This window comes from Mus caroli, unplaced genomic scaffold, assembly GCF_978045245.1.
Source record: "Mus caroli unplaced genomic scaffold, Mus_caroli_1 scaffold_11, whole genome shotgun sequence".
Taxonomy (NCBI): domain Eukaryota; kingdom Metazoa; phylum Chordata; class Mammalia; order Rodentia; family Muridae; genus Mus; species Mus caroli.
Window position 1 is genome coordinate 46,717,131 of NW_028227266.1, and position 25,995 is coordinate 46,743,125.

Below are 25,995 nucleotides of genomic sequence, written 5' to 3' on the forward strand. Positions count from 1 at the left end.
GCACAGGATGTCTTACTTTGCATCTTCCTGCCTTGGTAGAACTCAGCCGCAGCATTTTCCCTGTGTCTTACTAAAAGAAACACAACCTACCTCTGGGGGATGTTGTAACAAAGGTGCAATTCCAGGTGAAGTGCCTGTCCTAAACTAGACATATCACAAGAACTCAAAAAGTGGGAAGGGGGTTGCAAAGATGAAGCCAGAAGCCAGAGGGCAGCCAAGGCTAGCCTTTATGATAAGAGATGGCATGAGAAGAGGCTATATAGACTGTAAGACCAAAACTCTTCTCCTTGAATTTAACTAAAGCTTTCTCTGCCTCACAATGTGTCTGCCAGAAGAGACACTTGAGACCTATGGGTATATACAGGACTTAAACGACCCCCAGCCCCTGCTTTCATCATAGGATGCTGACAGTGGGGAAAGAAAAAGCTGGTCTGATACCATGGCTAGATCCAGATCAGAGGAGACCCTCAGCCTGAACCCCACTTTCTGCCCTTCTTTTTCATCACTTTATTATTAAACAGTCACTCTAGGCAAAACAAAAGTGTAGTCCAAACCACAGGAAAACCAGATGGAAGCCCAAAAGCAAAATGGCAAGGAGGGCCTACAGGCTGACCCCAAGAGTTCCCTGATGTTACAGATAGACACCATTTCTTCTCACTGTCCTCTGAAAATAACCGTGCCCGCCTATGCCTCAATAATGAGAAGAATGGTTCGGTGTGGATTTTCAAAGAGCACAAGGGAGTCAGGTCCCCAGATTCAGGATGGTCCTGGCATAAAGAAACGCTATGCAAGCCAGAGCATGGTTGCAGGGGCTTACCTGTGCTGCTCCACTGCCTCGTTGTCCGGAAGCTCGACCCCACACACGCTGCACTGCTCCCCCAGAGGGCGGCTCTCAGCCTTCATGCCCACAGCCAGCTCACCCAGCTTGCTGAACAGCTCCCTCTGGATGAAGCCCTGAGGCAGCAGACCCCCGTAGGTGCTGAAGTCCATGGAGACTGCCAGGGCAGGTTGCACATGGAGACCAGATGTCACTGAAGACGGCATGCTCAACACAGCATCGGCCTTGTGGTTGGGCAGCACCGAGTAGATACCCAAATGCTTCTCCACTGGGGGTGCCAGGGGCTCCTGCCGCCCAGGGGGTCCCTGGCCAGCTTCAACAGGAGGGGAGAGCTGCTCACCACTCTCCTCTCTCCCATAATGCAGCTCTCTGGCACTAGTGATGACGCTGCCTCGAGTCGGGGTCCCAGGCCCCTCTTTGCTCCTCTCTTCAAGCTTGTCCCCCATCCCTCCTGAGATGCTAGACTCAGCTGCCCCAGGGCTGTCCTGGCCAGGGGCTTCATCTACCTGCATCATTTCCATCTTCACCTCAGTCACCCCAGGGTGCCGCCCACCCCCTGCCAGTGTGGGCTCCTCAGGCCCTGCAGGTGGCTGAAGAGTTCCTTGCAGGAGTGACTGTCCTATACTCATCAAGCTGTCCACGGCTGCCTTGGTAGGACTCATGGCTGAGAGACCAAAAGAGGTGGAGACTGAGGGGCTCTGGTCCACCATGGGCCCAGGGAGGCTCTGTCCAGCCACACTGGCATAGCCACTCTCCTCGCTGGAATGCTTCGAGATAAAGATGTTCTTGAGGTATCGAGCCTTACGGTCCTCTTCTTCTTCGCCCCCACCGTCAGCCATGGTGGCCTCTGTGTCATTGTCATCAGATGCCTGGATGGTCTCCAGGATCTTCAGGCACTGCTCCTCCAGGTATTCGATCTCCAGAATCTCAGCTGCATACAGCAGGTCATCCAGGTCCTCCGCCTTGGCTTGCAGTGTGGCCGTGTAGGCGTACTCCAGGATCTGCTGGAAGGTTTTTGGCGAGAGGAAGTCCAGAGTATAGTGCTGGCTGTTTCGGTGGAAGAGGATCTCAAACATCTTGCTGGTGCAGGCTAGCACCGTCCGGTGGGCATGGAACTCCTGGCTGTCCACCATGATGACCACATCGCACAAAGTCCCAGCCAGTCGCATCTGATTGGCCTTGCACAGCAGCCCCGTGGGGTGGCTAGGGTTCTGCAGCTGGATCATCCCCATCTTTGTCAGATCCATGATGCTCCCCTGGGCTCAGGCATGGGGCTCTCTTTCCTTCTCTGCTCTGCAAGGTGGGGCGGGGTAGACGTCGGGGCCAGCAGAGGGGACTGGAGAAGGAAAGAGAAGACGAAAGGGGTGAGCAAGTGACAACAACTTCCCCAGTGTCCCTTATAATAAAAATCCAAAGGCTACAGTATGCCTCTACCCCAGAAAGAGGCTTGGTTGCGGGGGGAGGGGTAGCGGAAGGGGAGTGGGCTTCCTAGAAAGGTACCATCATTCTTTCCAACATGCCCAGGGTGCTGAGAGGAAAAGGAAGGTTTGTGCTTCCCCACACTCTTTCCCCCACAGCTCTGAAGCACGCATCCATCGGATAAAGTGAAATGATGATTGCAATGAATCCTAGGCATTCTTCAAGCCTGAGAGCAGAGCCTTCCTGGATAAGGCCAGTGTTCACCATGAGACTCACAAACTTACTTAAAAGTAAAAAGCATTCAGTTTTCCTGTCCACCACTATGGGCAAGCCCTCATCTTCAATGTTTTTCTAGTTCTGGCTCACTGAGACGGCCTTAGGAGACAACCAGATCTAGCCAGGGCTGTTAAACATGATGGTGGTCCCAGATCTGCTGGCCATGAAGCTGTCTTCTCCTAGTCATCCTAGACATGACTTCTCTCCATCATCCAGTGGTTTCTATGGCCTCTGTCCTTGCACCCTGAAGTCAGGGCTGCACAGGATTGGCAGACCCATTCTTAGGCTGTGACAAACACACCACACCGCACTCCCCTCCCCCTCACACCCATCACATCACATTCTACCTTAAGTCATTTTTAACTACAAGTTCTTTAAAGCTGCTGTATGTGTCCAAGGTGTGTGTGTGTGTGTGTGTGTGTGTGTGTGCACGTGCTTGCGCAGGCATGCACACTCGCGAATGTACACCTACAAACAATTATACAAGATGCTACAGCCTCCTCTTTTACCCACAGCCCACAAGCCCCCCCCCCAATGGACAGAACGCTCTAAAATGAGAAAGTGGGTAACACCATAGGAGGGTATGGTCCCAACAGCCTTGAGGGTGCACACCAGACTGGATGCCTCCCAGGTGTTGGCAAGCCCAGCAACAAAGAGAAAAACTGACACTGAATATGGTTCTATAAGTGACATTGGCACCAGCATCTCTGGCGTGAGTTAAGCCCAAAAGAAGGGAAGACAGGGCTGGAACACAAAGGCCTCTCCCAGAACGTGTTCTGGATAACTGAGAGGCTCCCAACTTTGAACAGCCATTGGGACATAGGCAGAAAGACCTAACGGGATAAGGTCCCAACCTCTGTCTCTCTGTAGCCAACATTTCCCACAGCCTGGGGAAGAGGGTGGAGAGAGCTAGGCTCTCAGCCACTCTTCACAGAGCTTGCCTTCACCCTCAACAGGAGTCTTAAGGACTCTTAGGTGCAAAACTCATGCGGAAAGAGTTAACAATAGTGGCTGGCCACTCTTATTGCCCACCCCAAAGTGAAAACGGAGGGCATCATCAAGAACGGTGAGATATCCATTCCTCAAAAGCTTCATGAGCCTGGTGTGCTTTCGGGAGAGATCAGAGATTTGGAGAACTAAGGGGGAGAAGCCAAAATAAAGAAGGTGCGCTGCTCAAAGGAACCTTTTGGGCCTTGAAGGAAATCAAGGTGCCCTCTCCCTAACCGGCGGCTCCGCACCGGCGATCCGACCGTCCCTAGGTGCAGCGATCAGCCAATTCTGGGCAAAGCCAGCGCTAACCCGCCAGAGCTCCGAGGATCGATGGTGCAACACACCCCTTGTTCCCAGAGACCCCCGCCGAGACTTGCATAGGACTTTGGCAAACTTGGGAAAGCAACTTTTCCCCAGGAGTCAGGTGCCTGGATGAAAGGGAACAGAACTAAGAAAGGGGGAAAGCGAAAGAGACTGGGGAAAGGAGAAGGTCCGAGCGGGCTGGACGCCGCTGCTAGGCCGGCCGGGCAGCGCAACCCCCCAGGGGAGAAAACGATGCACAAAAGCCCTAAGGCGAGTGGTGGGAGGCCAAATGAGAAGAAATCTCTGGGTCCTCCACCTTCCACCCAAGATCGTGATCCCCGGGAAGCCACTAGCAGGGTCCCCGGCCTCCCGCACCAGCTGCCGGCGTGCCCGAGTCAAACACGCTGGGAGCGTGGCGGGGAGGAGGCGAGCTGGTTGCAGCGGTGCGCTCCTGTGCATTCCGGTGGGGTTCGCAGGCTGGCAGGATCGTGCGCATTTCGAGCGCGTGCGGGAGCGTGCGAGGGGCTGGGCAAGCTTGCAGCGCGCCAGGGTGGGAAAGACATCCCGAATGCATCAGGTGCAGAGCCGGGAACCCACCGTGCGCGACCGGGAGCGCACAGCGAGCTCCCGCTCCACGGGCCGTTCCCACCGAGAGCCGAGGAGGACTCGGAGCGCCAGAGTCTCTCCGAAGCGTCCCTCTCTCCTTAAAAGAGGGCATCAAGTCCAATCAAAAAGAAGAAAAAAAAAAATCCCACCACGTTTTCTCTAAAGAAAACAAAACCCGATCGGGTACCAATCCCCTCCCACCCGACCCCCAGGTTCACTCCTCGCTTCCTCCGGTTCTAGCTCCCCAGCTCGCCAGCGAATAAACACAAATAAATAAGACACAATCCTATCTCACGCCAAGCGCACCGGTCCGCATACATATGAGCACCCAGGCTCTCTGCTCCTCCGCCAGCCCTTGCCTGTACAAAGACACCCAGTCCCCGACTACACGCGCCCGCAGCCCTGGCAGACCTCCCGGCCTGCCACCTCTCACCCGGACCGGACCGTGCCCGGAGAAGGAAGGTTGGTGAGGCAGCTGCGCCCAAGCTGACAGCCTCAGCGCCGCTTTCTAGCTGACCCCCAACGGGCACTGGCGATCGCTGCTGCAGCAGGAACCAGAGAACCCCGCACGAGCCCAGCGGCCGAGTGGCCAAAGCTAGCACCACCCGCCTAAACCTCTCCCGCCCCAGGGCGCCCTGGCGGGAGGCGGTCGCTGGGCGGTGCGAGTCCTTCCCGGGTTTCCTACACACATACACTTACCGCTTACGGAGCCTGGAGCTTGGGGTGGGTGTGCGTGCCTGGGGGGCTAGGGGTGTGCCTGGATCGGGGAAGGGGTGTTGCTGGGGAACTGTTGCTCCGGATCTCACGGCGGCAGCGGCGGCATCGCCCGGCAGTTCGCAGTACCCGCTCTCGTCACCCTTAACTCCTCTCTGCCGCTAGGTTAGCAAATCACCACCGGCTGCGGCGCCTCCGCCGCGTCCCACGTCAACGCCGAGCCCCCTCCCCTGCGAGGCCCCGGCGCCTCTCCATCTTTAGTGCTGGCGGCCGAGCCCGGCTCCCTGCCCACAGCTACCCCCTCCCCTCCCCCTGGCCGGTCCTGGCCCGCCCACCCCGCCCCACCCCCGCCCTGGCAGAGCCCGTGCGCTCTCCCAGCCCTGCCCTCCCTTCCCGGGCGCTCCCCTCCCTTCCCAGCGCTCGGCGCTCCGGGCTTCTCCTGACATCTAGCTGCTGCCCAGGCGCCAGCGGCTGCTGCTCGTTGGCTAGGTGGAGAGGGCAAAAGGTTGCAAGGAAGAGGAGCCGCAGAGAACCTGGCAGTCCCCAAGGGGTCAGAAGGATGAGAGGGAGAAGCGGTTCCCACTTTAGCCCCAGGTTTTTCATTTCCACTGGGCATGCGGTGTATCCTGCGCCCCCAACTCCCCCAACTCCGGTACTCAAGAGCGCAGTTTTGTCCCGTTTTTTATTATTTGCACCAGTTCAGTGTGTGGCATCTAGCTTTTCACTTTTTCTCAGGATTCGGATCGCATCCTCCCTTACCCTAGCTTTAAATGGGTCGTTTCCCAAGTCCCAAAGCAGGCCTCTCATGCCTGTCCGCAGGGGTGAGCGTTCGAGTTCGCGGGATTTGACCAGATAAATCTAGAGGGGCCAGTAGAGATCTGGTAGGAGGCAGCACCTTGGTTTTGCTATCTAGATTGTTGCACACTGAGATGCGAAGGCCTGAGTAGTAATACTTTCTCACTCCCAATCTCGGGCATCCTCCCCGCCCGCACGCCCCCCTCCCCCATCTTCCCCCGCCTCAGGAACCTGGATGGAAAGTTCTGAAGATTCTGCGCCTAGCTCAGCTCTGCCTTCAGGAGCTACTGGAAGCTTGGAAGAGCGCTGGGCCGCTCCAGAGTACTTTCTTCCCTCAGCAGCTGGACCATTTTAAAGGGCGTACTTGAGATGACAGACCATAGGGTAGAAAGACCAAAGGAAAAAAATTCCTTCTACCTGCGGAAAGCTCCGTCTCCTCCTTTTCACACGAAGCTAGGCAGGGAATTGGGGTTGGAGGGTACTTTTCTGAGCTCTGGCCTCCGGCCAAAGCCCCAGCGCAGTGTTGTTGGGGGTGTGGTGGAGAGCGCCACCCAGGGGTCTCAGAAAAGTCACCCACACAGCCCCACCCTCCAGTCCTAAGGTATTAGTTCCAGGCTTCAATTTAGGGGTGCTGTGTTCTTGGCTTACCACGGATCTCCCACAGGACCCACAGAATCGCATCTTGATTCCCCAGGAGCTAAAGGAGAAGGAAAGTGCGCGGTGAATGGAGAACCACGAAGACCAGGTGGCAAAGCTTACACAAGATCTGCACGGGGTCTGCTAACTTGGTGGTCATTTATAATAACAAGGCATCCTAACAAGTGACACTCCCAGTTCTCAGATTAGCAGTGGGAGAGAGAAGTCCGCAGAACGAAGCACTGGGAAGCAAAGGAAGAAAACTACAATTGAGTTACCCTCTCATAGGCAATGTCATGTGGGTGAGACAAGGCGAAACTCCCCTCCCCCCTGTCAGTTGGTATACAACAAAAAACAACCTTGTGTAAAGGCTACCTGATTCTTTCAAGTTAAGGCAAACCCTCTGTAAGAAGAAGGGGATTTGAGGACGTTAAGAAGGAACTGCCATCTATAAAGAAAGCAAGAGTAGATGAGCAGAAGGGAACAGGAAAGACACCCCCCCCCCAACCCCACCCCGTGAATGCCTGGCCATGGGAATGGAGCATTGAGCTTGTTGAGTTCCTGTCTAAAGAAGGCTTGCTATCTAGGGTCCACATCCACCTACCACCCTCTCTCCAGCAGTCACCGGAGAGGCACACGATTAACCTCTGATCCTATTCTACCATTAATCCTCAAATCAGAGAAAGAGAATCCGTAGACACAATGGAAACGAAAGAACAATTCCTGCCTGGCCCTGGCCTCCCCCCAACCCCAGCCATACTCACTCTATGTGAAAATCTCCCTTGCTTCATAAACTCTGCCCATTAAAGAGCCCAGCCCTTGTTAGGAAGTGTTAAAGAGAGTAATGCCTAGATTTAAGAGGTGGGGAAGGTAACAGAAAGGGAGAAGGCAGGCGAGGCTGTGGGCTGGGTGCCAGCATTGGGCTCCAGAGCATTTCCACTTAGCGATGAAGGCTGGCCGCGCAGCAGTTTGATAAGGTTTATTGGGCCCAGATAAAGCAGCAGCAGCCCCCACTCCCAAACCAGCACCATTTATAGCCAGAGCTGTGTCCTTGGATCCTGGGAAGCAATGAGAGTCCCCAGTTGAGAGATTTCATATGGTAAGGCCTAAATCCAAGCAGAGTTGAAAAATCAAAAGACAATCTCCCTGCCCCCTCCCCCACCTTTGGGTTTTTTTGGAGTGTTTTGTTTTGTTTCTTCAAAGATGTAGTAGGGAAACTGGAAAAATCAACTCCTAAAAAGGCGAAAGTCCACTGGCCATGATAGTGCTTTCCTTTTAGCCCAACACTATGGAGACAAAGACCAGTCACACGGTGAGTTACAGGCCAGCCCCAGGTATCCAAGTGAGAGAGACCTTCTCTCAAAAACAAAACAAAACATAGGACCTTGATTTAAGGTTTTCTGACAAAATGCAAGAGGCCTCAGTCTTAGTCATGCTAGAAGCAGAGACAGGTGAGCTAACCAACCATTGGGCAGACCTCCACCACAAATCTCCCCATTCCTTCACCTTCTGTTTTCCTGCGTACCTCTCAACCATGGAGCCTCTCCAAGCTCAGCTAGTAGAAAAGTATATCCAGTCTGAGAGAAGCATGTAAGAAGGAGGTGGTGGGAGTAATAACTCATTCAGAGCATTCCCTGAAAAGCTTAACACGTTACCTCTCTTGTTTTAGTGAGTCCTTCTAACAACCCTGTTGGTGTTCCGTGACCATCCTCATTTGGGGAGATAAGAAACCTGAGGCTCGGGCTGGAGAGATGGCTCAGCGCTTAAGAGCCCTGACTGTTCTTCCGAAGGTCCTGAGTTCAAATCCCAGCAACCACCTGTAATGAGATCTGATGCCCTCTTCTGGTGTGTCAGAAGTCAGCTACAGTGTATGTATATATAATAAATAAATAGAAAGAAAGGAAGGAAGCAAGCAAGCAAGCAAGCTGAGGCTCAGAGACTGTTCGCATCCAATATGATGCTTTGAATCACAACGTGTAATAGCACAGCTCGGTTCTTCATGCCTAGATCACCTAGACTCGACTGAAAGAAATGAAAGAAACAACCATGGTCTTTTAGTTTCCTTGTCTTTCTTTGTTGAGAACAGGGCTATAGAGCAGTGCACCACCAAAGTGACTCTAACTATTGCATATCGCTTCCTGGGCTTTCCTTCCATCCCTGGACCTCAGACTATTGAAAAGGAGTTTTGAATGACAGTAAAACATCTAAGAGACACTCGAGAGCTTGAGTGTTTTACTTGCATGTGAATGGCAAGTCTCAATTCTTTGGGCTGAGGATACAGTCTACTTCAGAGTTCTTGACTAGCAAACACCAAGTTCTGGGTTTGATGCCCCACCCACCACCACCACCACTAATTGTGGTGTGCATGCCTATTCTGCGTTCCGTAAGTGAACTAAGTGGAACAGCATCACGAGACACACCTTCCAAAAAGCAAAGGGCCAAGTATTGAGGGGACCTGTATGTTCTGGTACTTTAGGCTCAGGAAAGCCAATCCGATCATTTCCATCACCAGGCACTGAACAGTGGAGACTGCAGACTTTGGCATCTCTTCTAGCTACTGAGGATGCCTTCCCTGGCATCTGTAGGCACCACTGGGTGGCTGAGACAGGGTCTCACTGTATATCCTCCATGGACCGATGCACCTGACTAGAGAACTTTTCAAATAGGAACAAAGAAGGGAATTTTTTTTTTTGCACCAGCAGCTTTGGGGTCACTGTGACCCCCAAGATCTTTGTGACTGAGGACAAGAATGAGTTTTCTTCCCTTTCTCTCCCCAGCATATTGCAAATGGTGTTGGGGGCCTAATGTTGTCAACTCAAATAGCAAATCTGAGTTGTTATTAGTGTAAAGATGCCCTGAGGGGGTAGGCAGTGTGGATGAGATCTGCAAGGGATGTTATGGTAAAGTGTGTTTATAATTATAATGGGATTTAATGTACACTGGGACCAGATGATGGCAGCCATTTAAAAAAAAGAGAGATGTTTAATAAGAGAGGTCCCTTAATGACAGGCAGCGGGGCTCAGGTTATTATGGGAAAGTGCAGCATTTCACTGGGTGTCACACACTGTGTGCCGGTTTATAGGGTTCCCAACAAAGCTTTGGGGTGAGATACAGCAACTACTGCCGCCAGCTATAAGGTGCAATGTTTTAATGTTGCTGCTCAGAGAGGGGCTACACACACACACACACACACACACACACACACACACACATACACAAGCATTTTCTTCCTTACACACAAACTCACGCGGGCCTCAGGCCAACACCGGATAGCTTTGGGTGTTTCTAGAAATCTGCTTTGTGTTGAGAAAGACAGCCTCAATTTCAAAACCAAAATTTTGTAGCTACCGAGGGGTGCATTTTCCATATAGCATGCACAGAGGGAATCGGTGTGACTCCCATTATAGGTAATGAGAGTCCCACCACTCAGTCCCCAGGCACCATGCTGAAAATTAACCCTCAAGTTTTCATTGGAGAAACGGGGCCTTTAAAACAAACAAAACTCCCTGTTACTTTGCTGGGAACCAGGGAAGAAAAGAAGCGTGTCACATTTTTAGGTGTCCTACTCTCAATGGGCAGCCATTTAACTCTCCAGCTTACCCATGCAGATGTTGGTTCCCAGCTCCTCGGGGACTGGAGCGATGCTGCAGTGCAGAGCAGCACTGGCTGATCCTCCAAAAGACCTGGGTTTGGTTGCCAGCATACACATGACGGCTTGCAACTGCCTATAACTCCAGTTCCGAGGGCTCCATTACCTTATTCTTTGGCCGCTATGAGCATCAGACATATACATGGTATACAGACATACACGCAGGCAAAACATTCACACACATAAAATAAAAATGAATAAATCTTTTTTTTTTTTAAAGAGAGAAGACATGTTTGCTACTCCTGCAGAGATGCAGAATTCCATTCCAAACACCCATGTGGCACAGCTCACGACTGCCTGTATATGTGAGGGTTTCACAAACCATAAGAATAAAGTTATGTTGTTCAGTGACTGGTAATTTAAGCCGATTATCTTAAAATTATAACAAAACAAATGCTACTATACTATAAATTAGAAATTAAAATTTATATCGGTTTTTGAGATGACATAAAAGAATGCTCAGAGCTTTTTTTTTTTTAAAGTTCAAAGTCTCTTGGGAATGTGATGGAAAACTAGATATTCTTATAGTAATAACTAGTTTTCAACGTAGTAATGATGTTAATTTATTATCAGAGTAAAATGACAGAGTTTTTAATTTGTTGTGAGTCTCCCAGATATCTCCCATGCTTATGTAGTTTGCCTTGGCATCCATGGCACATACATACACCTAATTTAGTGTGAAGTAAGTGGGTGATCTATTTTTTTATTAGGTATTTATTTCATTTACGTTTCCAATGCTATCCCAAAAATCCCCCACACGCTCCCCCACCCACTCCCACTTCTTGGCCCTGGCGTTCCCCTGTACTGAGGCATATAAGGTTTGCACGACCAATGGGTCTCTCTTTCCACTGATGGCCAACTAGGCCATCTTCTGATACATTGCTCAGAGCTTTTGCTTGGAGAGCAGTTCACTGTACTGCCCTGTGCCCAGTGGGTGGGAGTCTGGGAAATGCCCCAGAGCAGAGGCTGCTGTGGGCTCCAAGCCAGACTCTTGGTTCTCTGCCTCTCCCTCCTTCATGAGTCCCTTTGCACTATCTGGAGATTTGTCATCATTCTCCCCAGCATCTGCCTTGTATCTGGACTGCCCAGTGTGTGTTCTGACCAGCTCCTTCATTGGAAGCTTCCAGAAGGCCAGGTCTCAGTCCTGCTCAGTGTGCCCAGAGTTTAGCTGGCAAGTTGGGGGGTAGATGAAGTGAATTCGTGGGTATATACAGAACTGGCCCATAAAAACTCTTCTGCTTAGAGCTCTCCATTGTCTTTTCTGATCTGTGACCTGACCCCCATAGCACAGATATTTCGGAAGCAGAGCCATGAAGATGAGAGGAAACTGAATGCTTAGGTTCCGTTCTAATCTGAGGGACTCAGTACCGTGTGCACCACACAGGATCTGAGTGAGGCCTTCGTTGCAAAATCCTCACCTGGAAACTGTAGAACATCATGGAGACCACTCCACAAAAGTCACTGGGCGGATGCTCAAAGATCTGAAAGCCATCCAGGTACTGCCTGTCTATAGCCCCTTGCTGAGATAGGAGGATGTCTGGGTTGGAGATGTTTAAAACTACCCTGGACCACTTAGTGAGACCTCATTCCAAAAACAAAACCAGGGCTCAGTGGGGAAACACTCACCTACACAGGCCAGGGTCTGAGTTCCAGTCCAGCACTAAAAGAAATGAACACTAGATATTTATTATTAGCAGTGATGCCAGGCTTCTCTCTGATTACCCCTATCAGACATTCTGGTAGGAGAGTTTAAGAAGCTCTTGGAGCTGGTAAATTTTAAATGCTTCTTTCTTTCCTGTTTTTGTTTTACAGTTGGTTGGTTGGTTGTTGTTTTGAAGCAGGCCTTGCTATGTCGCCCTGGCTGACCTGGTACTCACCATGGAGTCGAGGTTGACCCTGAACTTGCAGTGATTCTCCAGCTTCTGCCTGCCAAGTACTGAGATTATTGGTGTGTGCCATGTTGTCTAGTTTATGTCTCATTTAAAGAATGAAGTGTGGCTGGGGAGATGGCTCAGTGGTTAAGAGCACTGACTGCTCACCCAGAGGACTCATGTTCAATTCCCAGCAACCACATGGTGGCTCAGAACCATCTGTAACTCCGGATCCAGGGCATCTGGAGCTTCTTCTGGCCTCAGAGGACTCATGTATATGGTGCACATGCATGAACTTAGGTGTACATACATGCATGCATGCGTACATACATACATACATGCATACACAAATTTAAATTAATACTTTTTAAATGAATGAAGTAGGCAGCTGGAGATGTAGCTCAGCTGGAAGTGCTTGCCTGGCATGCATGAAGCCTGGGTCTCATCCCCCGCACTGTACAAACAGGACCTGTCTATAGGTTAAGTATTTGGGAGGTAGAGGCAGGAGGATCAGAAGCTGAAGGCCATCCACTGCTCATAGCAAGTTCTAGGCCAAGTTCTAAGTTCCTGGGTTTACATGAGACCCCGACCATCACTGCCATCTCCTCCAAAAGAGTGGTCTTAAGCACAGTACATTGTAGCCCTCTTCTCCCAGTCTGGTCCTCTGTGTTTAGCGGTAGTTGGCGGTAGTCTGGTCCTCAGAGCAGGGCAAGCTGGCGAATGGAAAGCAAGGCCAGGTGGGTGGCGGGTGGTGTTAATTTTCACCTTGTAGCATTCCGTGTTTATTAGTGTGTACGGATGGTAAATGCGGCAGCCCCGGCTCCCTGAGTTAAGTAGTGGTCATGCCCAACTGGCTCTTCATGTACCGTTACTCCAAGTGATTGAGCCAATTTCTTCCTCTGCCGTGAGTTTAAGTTGTAAACCTCTCAGCCAGACAGGGAGGCAGTGGTGGGCTGCCTGCCTGTTGTGATTATTATTAACCTTTAGCTTTATGCTCATAGGACCAGGGGGTCCACAGAGAAGCTACTGGCTCCCATCTGCCCACTGTGCCCAGTCGGCTTCTCTTCACAGGGAAGCTAGCATGTAAGTGTTCTCTTAGCCTAGCAGAGAGGCTCAGCCTGTCAGCGTGCCACGAGAGCTGTGTGCCGGGCGAATGGAGAAGTGTGGAGCATGAAGGAACATAACTGTAATTCCCAGTACTGGGAAACCAGAGTTTGGACGATTAGGTGTTCAAGGCCAGCCTGGACGACAAGAGATTATCTTTAGAAACAAGCAAACCTGTTCAGAGGCTAGAGAGAGATGGTTTAGCTGCCAAGAATAGATGCTGTTCTTGCAGATGGCTGAAGTTTGAGTACCAGCAGCGCCTGTTGTGATAAATGGTTCACAACCTCCTAGAACCCCAGCTCCAAGGATCCGACCTCCTCTTCTAGACTGAGGGTAACTTCATGCGTGTGCACATACACAAAGACACACATGATTCAAAAATAATAAAAATGACATCTTGGGGTGGGGAAGATATTATTAGGCTAATCTCAAGCACTAGGGTGGCAAAGGCAGGCAGGTCTCTGTGAATTCAAATCTGGCTTGAGCTACATAGTATGTTTTAGGATAATTGGGGCTATAGAGAGATGCTACTCAAAAAAAAATCTAACTCTAAAAATTTTTTAAGGATATCTAGTGCTCTCTGTCCATATTTATGAGATCTTAAGCTGGACATTATGGGAAAGCTAGAAACAGATGTTCTTTGGGTCCCTCAATATTCAGAAATAATTTGTCAGCCGGAATTTCTTTTTTTTTTTTTTTTTGGTCATGTATTTATTAGCAGAATGCTGAGCTGAGCAGCAAAAACTTGCTGGGACAACGGCCGTAGTGGTTTGAATAAAAATGGCCCCCATAGCCTCATATGTTTGAATGATTAGTTCCCAGGAATGGCACTATTGGAAAGCATTTAGAAGGAGTAAGTGTGGCCTTGCTGGAGGAAATATTTCACTAAGGTTGGGCTTTGAGATGTCATATGTCCATGCCTAAGTCAAAGTCTCTCTCTTTTGGTCTGTGGATCACAATATAGCTCTGAGCTCCTGGCCATGATGGTACCTGATTAAACTCATGAAACTGTAAGCAAACCCCCAATTAAATGCTTTCTTTTACAAGAGTGGTCTTGTTCATGGTGTCTCTTCACAGCAATAGGACATTGGCTAAGATAGGAGTTGATATCAGGGAGCAGGGTATTGCTGTGATAGGCCTGACAATGCTTTTATTTGAAAGAATATGGAAGGCTTTGAGACTTTGGATTAGAAAAGCAGTTGAATGCTATAATCAGGGTTTAATAGGCCATTCTGATAGGAGCATGGAAGACAGTAGTGCTGAGAGCCATGCAAATTATAACAGTGCAGATCAAAAGGTTTCAGAGATGAAGAATATTAGGAAGTGGTCTAGACGCCATTCTTGTGTTATTTTGGCATAATAATAATAATAATAATAATAATGTGGCTTTTTTTGCATTTGTCCTAAAAATATCTGCCTGAGGGTAAGTTGAAGACTTTTGGATTTACGGCTTGGGCAGAGATTTCAAGACTGCTCAGTACCGACTGTATCATGTGGTGATTAGTAACCTCTCTTAAGCAGATCCATAATGAAAAGGAGCAAACTGGACAAAGAGAAACACAAAACGTACAATCGGAGAAGAAAGGAGCACCAGCAAAGGTGATGTTGGAGCTAAGTCCTGTGCTCCAGGAGATAAAAGTATGCTGCTCACCCTTGATCCCCTCACTCCAGAGGCAGAGGAAGAGGCAGAGGCAGACAGATCTCTGGGTTCAAGGCCAGCCTGGTCTACAGGGTGAGTTCCAGGACAGCCAAGACTACACAAAGAAACTCTGTCAAAAAAACAAAAACAAAACAAACAAACAAAAAGAAGAACAACAAGAAGAAGGAAAATCTGATAGTAAATGGGATAAAGGGATTGGGGACTTTGGACAAGACCCTGCCAGCTAATCTTCCAACTTCTGAAAAGTAACTACGGAAAAGCTTACCCAGGAAAGGGCAGCCATCAGTAGCATAAGGCCGATGCAGGTGTATTATAATGAGGAGGTCAAATTCCAGCCCCATCAGATGGCAGGATCTGGCGGCTTCCATCATGTAGTTCTAGCTTTAGGGTCAAGTCGAGAAAGAGGTTGTGCAATCTCTAGGACTAAGGAAAGTTGCTGAGGCCAGGTGTGTGTCAGGGGTATCCATGCAGGGAGGCCTGGAGGAGAAACCACGAGTGAGGCTGTGAAGGCGAAGCCTAGATGGTGTTGAAGACTCCAAAATGTTGGAGATGCCAGGCTCATGGGATACCTGCCAAGGAAAACTGCAGACCAGACCCAGCCCAAAAGACAAAAGTGTGTTGCCGTCAACAAAGCTGAAAGGAGTTGGAGATCGGAAAGGCATGTTGGCATCGGTGTTCCCTTACTATGCTCACCCTTTTTCCCTTTCAGGATGGTAGTGTGTATTCTGGGTTATTGTATGTTGGTGGTATGTGAGCTGCGTTTTGATTTTATGGGGATTACAGTTAAGAGATTGCCACGAGTCTCAGAGACTGAACTTCAGACTTTTAAGCACTGTTGAGGCTGTGAGGTCCTTTGAAAATGTACTGAGTGTGTTTTTGCAGGATGATATGGCTGTAAGTCTATGGGGCCCAGGGAGAGGAATGTGGTAGTCTGGACAGGAATGGCCTTCATAGGCTTAGATATTTGAATGCTGTTAGTCATCAGAGGGTAGCACTATTTGAAAGGATTAGAAGAATGAAGAGATATGACCTTATTGATTGAAGAAAGTGTGTTCCTGGGGGTGGACTATGAGGTCCAGTCTCACTCTGTCTCTCTCTGTCTCTCTCTGTCTCTCTCTGTCTCTCTCTGTCTCTCTCTGTCTCTCTCTGTCTCTCTCTGTCTCTCTCTGTCTCTCTCTCTCTCTCTCTCTCTCTCTGCATGCTGATCATGATGTAGCTCTCAGCTACTGCTCCATGTGTGTTGTGCCATACTCCCGGTCATGATGATAATGGACTAAGTCTCTTAAACTGTAAGCCAGCCCCCAATTAAATACTTTTCTTTTATGAGCATTGCCTTGGCCATGGTGTCCTTTTCTTCATGGCAAAGGAACAGTGACTAAGACAGAAAAAGAAAAAATTTTTTTTCGAGACAGGGTTTCTCTGTATAGCCCCGGCTGTCCTGGAACTCACTTTGTAGACCAGGCTGGCCTTGAACTCAGAAATCTGCCTGCCTCTGCCTCCGGAGTGCTGGGATTAAAGGCGTGCACCACCACCGCCCAGCTAAAAAAAAGTTTGTTTGTTTGTTTGTTTGTTTTTAATTAGAGAAATGTTTAAAGGTATCCAGTGTTCTCTGTTCCTATTTCCAAGATCTTAAGCTGGGCATTATGGGAAATCTGGAAAAGAAATGGTCTATGGACACCTTGATAGTCAGAAATAATTTATCAGCCTAAATTTCTTCTCTGTGCCATCTATTTATTAGAATGCTGAGCTGAGCAGCTAAAACTTTCTAGAACAATGACCACTTCCTAAGTGTAGCTAGGTCACTGAAATTATATATACTTGTGACATTATGGATATTTATGACAGTCAGTTCCGGAACCAGGCATCCAGGCCTACAGGGACAGGAGAAAGTGTCACATAAGCTCCTCTCTGCCCCAGATCCAGGCTTCTTCAGTCTGTCATCCGCTCACATAGTCTTTCTCCTTCCTCCGGGTGGAGTAATCAAACTGGCAGCAATGGAAGTTCCTCATGTGGGCAGCTTGTTTTGATTTTCTCTAGAGTTCAGTCTCTGCAAAATCTGAGAAGAAAAGAGGCCACCTTCCCAGCAACATGCACGGGCACAGCTGGGGGCAGGCAGGATGGAGGTTACTTCTTTGTTTAAAAGTTTGTTGTGCCTCAGAGACCAAGAAAGCAAAAGACTCAATATTCCCCCCTCAGGAAGCTTACTGTTTGATAAACAAAGACTAGAAACAGGAGGTGGGTGGGAGGTTCAGGAGAGGGATACATTATAACCCATGTAACCTGCCTCTGCTTGCTTCTGCTGCTTTCATCTTGCTCATCTGCCCTTGCAGAGGACCCTGCCAACAGGATCCTGTAGTTTGTGTGGAGTGGCTAGGGATTCCATAGACTTAAAACCTCAGCCATGCCTGCCGTTTATTTTTGCCATGACATTTATTGACCAGTGCTCACGTGGTAGGAACCACTGTTGACATTGTATTTATTGAGCACCGGCCCTCATCATGAGTCACCTACTTATTCCTGTAGAGTCCCACAAGGTGGATTCTCTTGGTATTCCCACTTTACAGAGGAAGAAGCCCAGCCAGAGAGGCGGGGCAACCTTCCCAGGGACACACAGCCAGCAGGCTGCCTGCTTCTACAGACTGAGCAAGTAAGAGCTGCCTTGCCTTAGTTACTGTTCTTTCTTGTAGCTGTGTGTGTCTTAGGAACTGCTGTGAAGAGATGTAGTAAGTAAGGCAGCTTATAGAAGAAAGCATTTGTATTGGAGAGCAGGCAGCAGGCAGGCAGAATGCTGGCTCAGTAGCTGAGAGGTTACATCGGATCCACAAGCTGGAGGCAGAGAGACTGAACCTGGCTTTAAAAACCTCAAATCCTGGAGCTGGAGAGATGGCTCAGTGGTTAAGAGCACCGACTACTCTTGCAGAGGTCCCGAGTTCAATTCCCAGCAGCCACATGGTGGCTCACTACCATCTGTAGTGAGATCCGATGCCCTCTTCTGGTGTGTCTGAAGACAGCAACAGTGTACTCATATACATAATATCAATAAATAAATCTTTAATAAAATAAATAATAATAATAAATAACTAAAACCTGAAAGCCAACCCCTGGTGGCTCACCTCCATCAAGATCACACCTAATCCTTCCAAAACAGTTCCACCAACTAGGGACAAATACATGGGGTTCCATGGATACACATGTCATGAATGTGGTATGTACACACGTGTGAGCGTGCTCACTTGTCAACTCCAGGTATCCTCTTGCCTTGAGACAATCTGTCACTGAACCTGAAGATTGTCCTTTATATAGGCTGACTGGCCAGGAAGTCCTGAGAATCCAATTTTCTCTGTGACCTCAGAGCTGAGGTTATAGATGTGTGCTACCTACGAATATTGGAGATCAGACTCAAGCCCTCAGCTTGTACAGTAAGTGCTTTATCTCTGAGCCAGCTCCCTGGCCCCTCAGCCTCCCTTTCTGAATTATCTTGCACTGCTGCTCTCTGCAGAGGCATTGGAGCCTCTCCGTGGAAGGAAAATCCATGGGATGAAGATGATTTAAAACCCACTGGACTTTCCAAATCTGTCCCCAGGTCATCATCCTAAGAAGGGAAGAGGCTCTCTTTCTTGGCAATCGAACACAGGGAGCCTTGCTGGCTTGCCTTCAAGCAGAAGTGTAGGTAGGAACAGGCTTCTGCTAAGACCCGAGTTTCGTCGCCGTTTCCTACAGGTGGTGATAAAAATGGTTTCCCAGTCAACCCCACAAAAGAGCCGGAGAAGTAAAGTGGAATAGCAGCTTCGCCAGAAACAACTTCTGGAGTGACAGATCCTGGGGCTGATATCTGTGGTACCAGGTACGATGCTACATGGATATGGAGAGATGACCACAGGCGCTGTGTGTGAAGAATTGACTCCAAGGCCTGTGAACCCGCTAAGGAGAGTGTGTCTGTTGCCTTTCTCTTCAGATCTCTTAGATGTCCTCTGGCTTGGCAGCAGTGCTCAACACAATGGGTTAGTCTAAGAAGTAGCTTGGCTGATAGAGCTGTTCCTTTTTTTTCCCCTAAATGAAGACCCACTAGGCATTAGTGCCCTCTCATTTATAGTAGGTAAAGCTGTAAGGTGGGAGAGTTTACTTAAAAAAATTAACACAGCCTCTTCAAAGTGCCTGGAAGGCGTGTGTGTGTGTGTGTGTGTGTGTGTGTGCTTGTGCACACCTGTATTTAGAAGCCAGAGTCGCTTTCTTCAGTTGCTTCTCCACCTCATTTTATTTTTGAGACAGAGTCTCTCACTGATCTTGGAGCTCACCAATTCTGCTAGACAGACTGATCAGCAAGCTCCAGGAATCCACCCATGTGTCTACATACCATCCTACCGTTGATAGGATTATAGGTGTTCACTGTCTGGTCTTTTTATGTAGATGCTGGGGCATCCAAATGCAGGCCCTCATGCCTGCATGGCAAGCACATTACTGACCAAGCCATCTCTCCAATCCTCCTGAGACACGTTTAAAGCAGAAAGGGACTTCAGATCTCCCCTGATTCAACCTGATCGTAGAGGAAGCAGAACACAGAGTGCTACAACGTTCCCAAGGTTACAAGGCTACTCAAAGTCAGGCCAGGGGACCAGAGCCAGTCTGGGGCTATCATGAGAATGTCATAGATGGCATTCAGTTAATCTTGGAAGTCTTCTGGGATTGCTTTCTTGGTACACAACATGGACCTTTTGGAAGTCTTTGATCATGGCAGATGGGACAATTGGATGTTCAACGCTAGCAGCTCTGAGGATGCCCTGATCTCTCTTTCAGTTGCTGTGATAAAATACTCTGAAGGGAGAATTTGTTATTAGTATACTCCATCCTGGTGGGAAAATCTAGCAGCCTAAAGCTTGAAGCAGCTACTCACATTCCATGGCCAGGAAGCAAAGCGCAGGGATGCGTGTGCTCAGCCCCTTTCTCCTTTTCGTCCAATCCAGCACCCGCTGCCTAAAGCTGGTACCACCCACCATGGGTCTTCTCTCCTCAGTTAACCTAGTTAACATAACTAGCCACAGGCATGCCCAGAGACCCTGTCTCACATGTAGCTCAGCCAGTTGACAACTGCGACAGTCATCCCAGAGGGTCACAATGGGTAACCAAATATGAGCTCTCAAACAAGTGGAGCTGGAGGAGTGAGGCTGAGAGTCTCCCGTGACTCATAACCCATAACCCAGCACAGATGGCCAAGGTGTTGTAAGAGAAACACAGCTTTCTCAGTCTGACCAAGTCCTATTATCTGTTATGTATTTATATTACTTAGTGTAGGTTTGTGTGTATACGCATTTATACAAACACATACCCAGACACAGTTATTTTGACATAGTCATTTAAAGTAGATATATTTTAATTTTTAATTTCTTTCATTCCTTCTGTGCCTATAGATGGATGGATGGATGGATGGATGGATGGATGGATGGATGTGCACAGGTACTCAAATAGTCCAGAAAAGGGCATCAGCTCCTTTGGAGCTGGAATTACAGTGTTTGTGAGCTGCAGTGTGGGCACTGGGACCTGAACTCTAGTCCTCCTGATAGAGCACTAAGAACTCTTAGCTGCTGAGCCGTCTCTCCCAGTTAACTTGATCATCATGATTCTGGCAGGCATAGTTAATGAATGTGTGCCGTTAACAGTTAGCAATGATTGACGGTGCCATGGAGAAATACCATGTCACACATGTAAGGCGTCACACTCACGATCTCAAACCCTGATCTGTTGTTCAGTGGCTACATAAAGTTTGGTAGTTTTTCAAACCTAAGTTCCCGGTTTCTTGGGTTTCATCTTCAACCTGACAGGATTTGGAGTCACTTACGAGACCCACCTTTGGCTATATACGTGAAAGAGGTCCTAGGGAGGTTTACCTGAGGAGGGAAGAACCAGGCTGAATGGGGAAGACTGCTTCAGGGCCCTGGGTGGAATACAAGGAAGAAAGAAAGCAGAATGGTTGCATCCATCTCCCCCTGCCTCCTGACTGCTTCCTGTCACCACAGCCTGCATTCAGCTGTCACTGCCACATTCCTGCCACTTACCCCCCAGACTATATTCTCTAAAATTATAAACCAAATGGGGCTGGAGAGACAGATCAGGGTATAAGAGCACTGACTGTTCTTCCAGAAGACCTGAGTTCAATTCCTAGCACCCACCTGGCAGCTCATAACTATCTGTAGTTCCAGTTCTGGGGGATCTGACACTCTCACAGAGACATACAAGCAGGCAGACACAAATGGGTATAAAATAAAAATTAAATATTTTTTTAAAAGGAGCCAAAATAAGCCCTTCCTCCTTTAAGTTGCTTTGTCGGGGATTTGGTCACCAAACAAGAAAAGTAAGGACTATACCTGGAGTCTATATAACCTCCAGGGAGTGAAGGAACTTGGCTGATTCCACATTGGTAAATGGTAATGCTAGACGTAAGCTGAGGGCTGCCAGAGATCCAAAGCTGGCTCCTTCCTGGACACTCCCTTGCATCTGTGCGAAAGAAAGGCAAGGATGATACTCCCACAGGTGTGCCGCATGGCCTGCCCACTCTACTCTCCTTAAAGCTGTCCTATAGAGCCTGCGTGAAAGACTCATTTAAAACTGCACATAGGTTTAATATTACATATGGCTCCAGTGATATATATGTTAGATTTCAGTTTTTTAAAATAATCTTCTTCCACCCCCTCACCCATTTCTAAAAATAAGATGCCAAAAATATTACCTGGGAGAGCGATGTAATGAGAGGCAGGGAAAACTATAAATTGACTGTCGTCTACTGCAAGATGAGGCTGGTTCCTGTTTATGGAGACCCAGTTCTGTAAAGCTCCGTCATGAAGGGAGACTGTATGTCTAGGGACACATTCAAACAAGCTATCCCACAGCTGGCTGTACACAGATGACTTTATCCCTAAGAAAGACTTAGGGAGGTTTTCTTCTATTGAGCTTACCATTAAGGACAAGGAAAAGAAAATAATGATAGAGGTCTAGTGTTTTGTTTTTTTGTTTTTGTCCCCACTCTCAATATCTCTTTAGAATGTTCTAGAATGTCTTCTTCCAACCCCACCACCACCATTAGGTATAGAATGAGTATGGTGCAATGCCATGTACAGTGGATCTTTATTCAGAAGATCTGATTTCAGGGCTGGCTCTAACTAATGTTTCTTATGCAACCCCTGGCAAGGCACTTGATGTCTCTGGTTGTCTATTTCTTCTGACATAAAACCAAGTGTGGTAATTACATCCCTCTCATTCAAGCTGCTCTGGAAGCTGAACCAACAAGGTTACAAGTTCAAGGCCAGGCTCAACTTATGAGACCCTGTTTCAAAATGAAATGAAAGACAGTTGGGCTGGCGAGATGGGCTCAGTGGATAAAGGTGCTTGCTGCAAAGCCTAGACCTGAATTTGATTCCCGAGCTCCAAAAAGAAAAAGACAGAACTTATTCCCTCAAGTTGTCCTCTGACCTCTGCACTTGCACCATGGCATGTGTGTAAAAACAACACGCAAATAAGTAGGTGATTAAACGAGCATAATTTTAAAAGTCTGGCTATGCACACAAGCTCAGTGGTAGAGTACTTCACTAGCAGTCACGAGATCCTGGGTTCATCCACAGTACCACTAAAATAAAATAAAATAAAATAAAATAAAATAAAATAAAATATCCAGAAGATGTTATATAAAAAATATCTAACTTTTCTGGGAGTTGCTTTGCTCTGTTTGGAGTTTTTGTCTGATTTGAGACATGGTCCTCACACTGTAGTTCAGGCTTGCCTAGAACTCACTGTGTAGCCCAAGCTGGCCTGGAACTCACAATATAGGCCAGGATGACCTGGAACCCACTATGACTGTGACCCATGCTGACCTCAAACTCACAGCAACCTCCTTGCCTCCACCTCTCAAGTGTATCTTTAATTATCTTAAACGATTTGCTTTAGACTTTAGAAGTACCATTTGGCCTATCTGTAAGTCACATTCTGTATTTGAGCAAGGTATTTCCCCTCAAGTTGGGATAACACAAAATGTCCAGCTGGCTTTATCCCTAATTCTGCTCTCACTATGTGGACAGTATCAGATTCAGTGAAATTAAACCTGGGGCTTCGGCTGGAGAGATATGGTGTGGATATTTTTAAAGCTAGGACATTGTATCATGACTTTGAGCTGCAGCATGTAGTAGCCCAGGTCCCGGGAGACCTTCACCCACAGGAACATACAAACTAGAAAAAAGGGTAGGACGGGCTGAAGCCAGGGCTTCACCGTGGGCAGGAAATGGCAAGATGCCTCTGCCAACGATGTTCTGTGGTTACAGATAAAAAAGGAAATATCGGTGGTGACGTTATGGCCAGGTCAGAGGAAGGAGTACAAGATGAGGGAGTGTCAGCATGCTTGTGGAAGATGTTAGCAGTGACCCACATAAGATGAAGGAGTGGGGAGGAAGACTTGCATGTAGGCCTAGCACGCAGCCAGTCCAGAAACACTCATTCTGGCCTTACCACACACCTGACCCCAGGCTCACGCTGCTTCAGATCCCCAGCTCCTGCCTTGGGGCCTCTGCCCTTGTTCTCCAGATGCAAAGATCTCCTTCCAGCTCACAGTACTGTCTCCTGTTTCCACAGCTCCGCTCCATGTTCTCAAGATTTCAGTTCCAACAGCACTTCCTCAGAGATGTGCTGCCCACAGCTGTCCTCAGAGCTGCCTCTTGCTGCCCCCTGTCCCAGTCACCCCTTGGCCTTGCCTGTTTGGAGACCGTTCCCCTTGTGTTATTTGACTGTTCATTTCCTGGCTGCCCTCCCTGGAGCCTGCTTAGATGCCCCCACCCCGTTTCTATTTACCCTATGCTTCTGAGAGCAGAGGCGTTGACTGCAGTTCATATAGGGTACCCAGATGCCTTAGGATGATACCAAGCACATAGTAGGCACACCGTAGCAGTTGTACAAAGAAGAAAATGAGACATTTACTTTATTTGTTCTTTCCTGTCTCCTTCCAGGGAAACTTACACAAATGGGCAGCTTGTTTCTGAGAGTATGGGATCCAGGGCCAAACACTAAACAGCCAGGGAAAGGAGGGGATGTCTTTGCCCAGGCCATTTGCACACTGCCGTTGTTTTTACGGGTGCTACAAAAGAAGTGCCCTCCAGCATCTTTGGTCCTGGCTCTTTAAAGGGTGAGCCAGCATCCTCCAAGGAGAAGGAGGGAGAGCGAGCAAGCGTATCTGGGATCTGTACGGCTTTGTTCTCACTGCTGTCCAGGCTCAGATTCTCACTTGACCGTTTACGAGAGGAAACCTGAGGTTTCTGAAGCCAATCCACTTGACTGAGGCCCCAAGGAGAAAGCTGAGAGGTGGATGCGGGTCCGTCACCACACATTTACACGTGAGGATCTAGCAAATGAGCACAGAATTGGTGGCTCTATGGCTATCCCTCCCCTTGGAGAGATTGAAACTGGACCTGCTGTCAATGGGTTTAGTGTCAGGACCAGGACCAGAGCAAGGCCAAAATGGTCATGGTGTAAAAATCAAAAAGCATCTTTTTTTTTTTTTTTTTTAGAGCAAAGTCACAAGTAGTCCAGGTTGGCCTTCAACTCACTATATAGCTGAGGATAACCTTAAATTTCTTCTACTTTCACCTCCTAATTTATTTCTTTTTTCTTTCTTTCTTTCTTTCTTTCTTTCTTTCTTTCTTTCTTTTTTTTTTATTTTGGTTTTCGAGACAGGGTTTCTCTGTATAGCCCTGGCTGTCCTGGAACTCACTTTGTAGACCAGGCTGGCCTCGAACTCAGAAATCTGCCTGCCTCTGCCTCCCAAGTGCTGGGATTAAAGGCATGTGCCACCACGCCCAGCCCTTATTTATTTCTTATTATAGGCATGTGCCACTGAGCCCAGCATAGGTAATACTGGAGTTGAACCCAGAGCTTTCTACATGCCTGGAGAACACTCCCCACTGAACCGCATTCCAGTCCTATGAGACATCACCCTCAAGCTCTTGCCTAACTTCAAAGAGTAATGCCTCTATGTTTTGGGCCACACACACCTGCTTCCCTCCCTCATTCTTGTCTTGCCTTCTCTGTGCAGTTATCAGATAACTCTGTCTGGAAGCAGCCTGATTCGCCTCAAAGAAGCACTTTGCTGGGAAAGGCGTGGCCCTTGGAGGTCTCACTGCTTTTGACTGTGTCTTGACAGGGTCTTCTCCAAATCCCTGCTGGAATAAGAACAGATATTTCAGTTTCTTTCTCAAAAGCCTTCCAGAGGGGCTGGAGAGTTGGCTTAGTCATTCAAGGGCACTGGTTGCTCTACGAGGATTGAATTCCCAGCATCCTTGGGGCAGTCCACATGTCTGAAACTCCAGTTTCAGGGGATCTAGTGCCCTCTTCTGGACATCATGGATACCTGGCACTGGTTGTGTACAGAGATGCATGCCCGCAAAACACCCGTACATATACAACAGAATACTTTAAAAAAACAAAAACCTTCCAGAACTCTTTTGGCTATGGTAAGCCACGTAGCATGGCCTTTTTAAGACCTTTCTAAGTTGGCTCGGCTCTAGCCCTTACTCTCTGCGTCCCAAACATTCTGTCACTGGCATGGGGGCACTGTCGTGCTTCCCTGACCCTGGTCAGGCTGTGTCTTTTACCTGAGCCATCCTTTTTTAATCTAATTTTATCTAAACTTAAACTATCTCTCCTTCAGCATCCTGTTCCAAGGTCATCGCATTCAGCTCACGGCCTCATCAGACGTCCTACTGAACATGTGGGTGAGTGGATGGGAGAAGGAGGCTGAACCTCAGACAAACTACCAAGATGCTGAGTTTTTCTACAACCTACCAGACTTCCCATAGGAGCAAGCTATGTTAATGCTGGGGAGGAGGCTGGGGTAGTTAGGGGAAGGAAGGACAGACAGGTCCTTGTGTGTATACCTCCACACATATATCTTCAGATCCAGATAGACATCTACATTGGCAGACAACATCAGAAGGACCCTGCTCCTCCTTACTTTTGTAAAATCCGCTTACATATACCATGGGATTTTATCTGAGCAAGCCTCTGGTGACCTACTGTTTTAGTTGCTTTTCCATGACTGGGATAAAAGACCCTGACAAAAATCAACTTAAAAAAATAAAGGGGTTTATTCTGGCTTTTGGTTCTA

At 48.4% G+C, this 25,995-nt stretch overlaps 1 protein-coding gene across 2 annotated transcripts in view; it reads right to left on the minus strand.

Moving 5' to 3' along the window:
- Positions 1-5,414, minus strand: part of Zbtb16 (zinc finger and BTB domain containing 16) — a 176,513-nt gene extending 171,099 nt beyond the window's left edge. Inside the window, exons 1-2 of one of the 2 annotated variants that reach the window (XM_029481755.2) lie at positions 5,132-5,414; positions 818-2,174 (exon numbers count right to left, since the gene is read on the minus strand). In XM_029481755.2, the coding sequence (XP_029337615.1) occupies positions 818-2,085 (1,268 nt within the window). In that variant the 5' untranslated portion in view covers positions 2,086-2,174; positions 5,132-5,414. Of the gene's footprint in view, positions 1-817; positions 2,175-4,865; positions 5,014-5,131 lie in introns of those variants that run through there. The other variant, XM_021171973.3, reaches the window with a different exon arrangement.
- Positions 5,415-25,995: the final 20,581 nt, after the last annotated feature.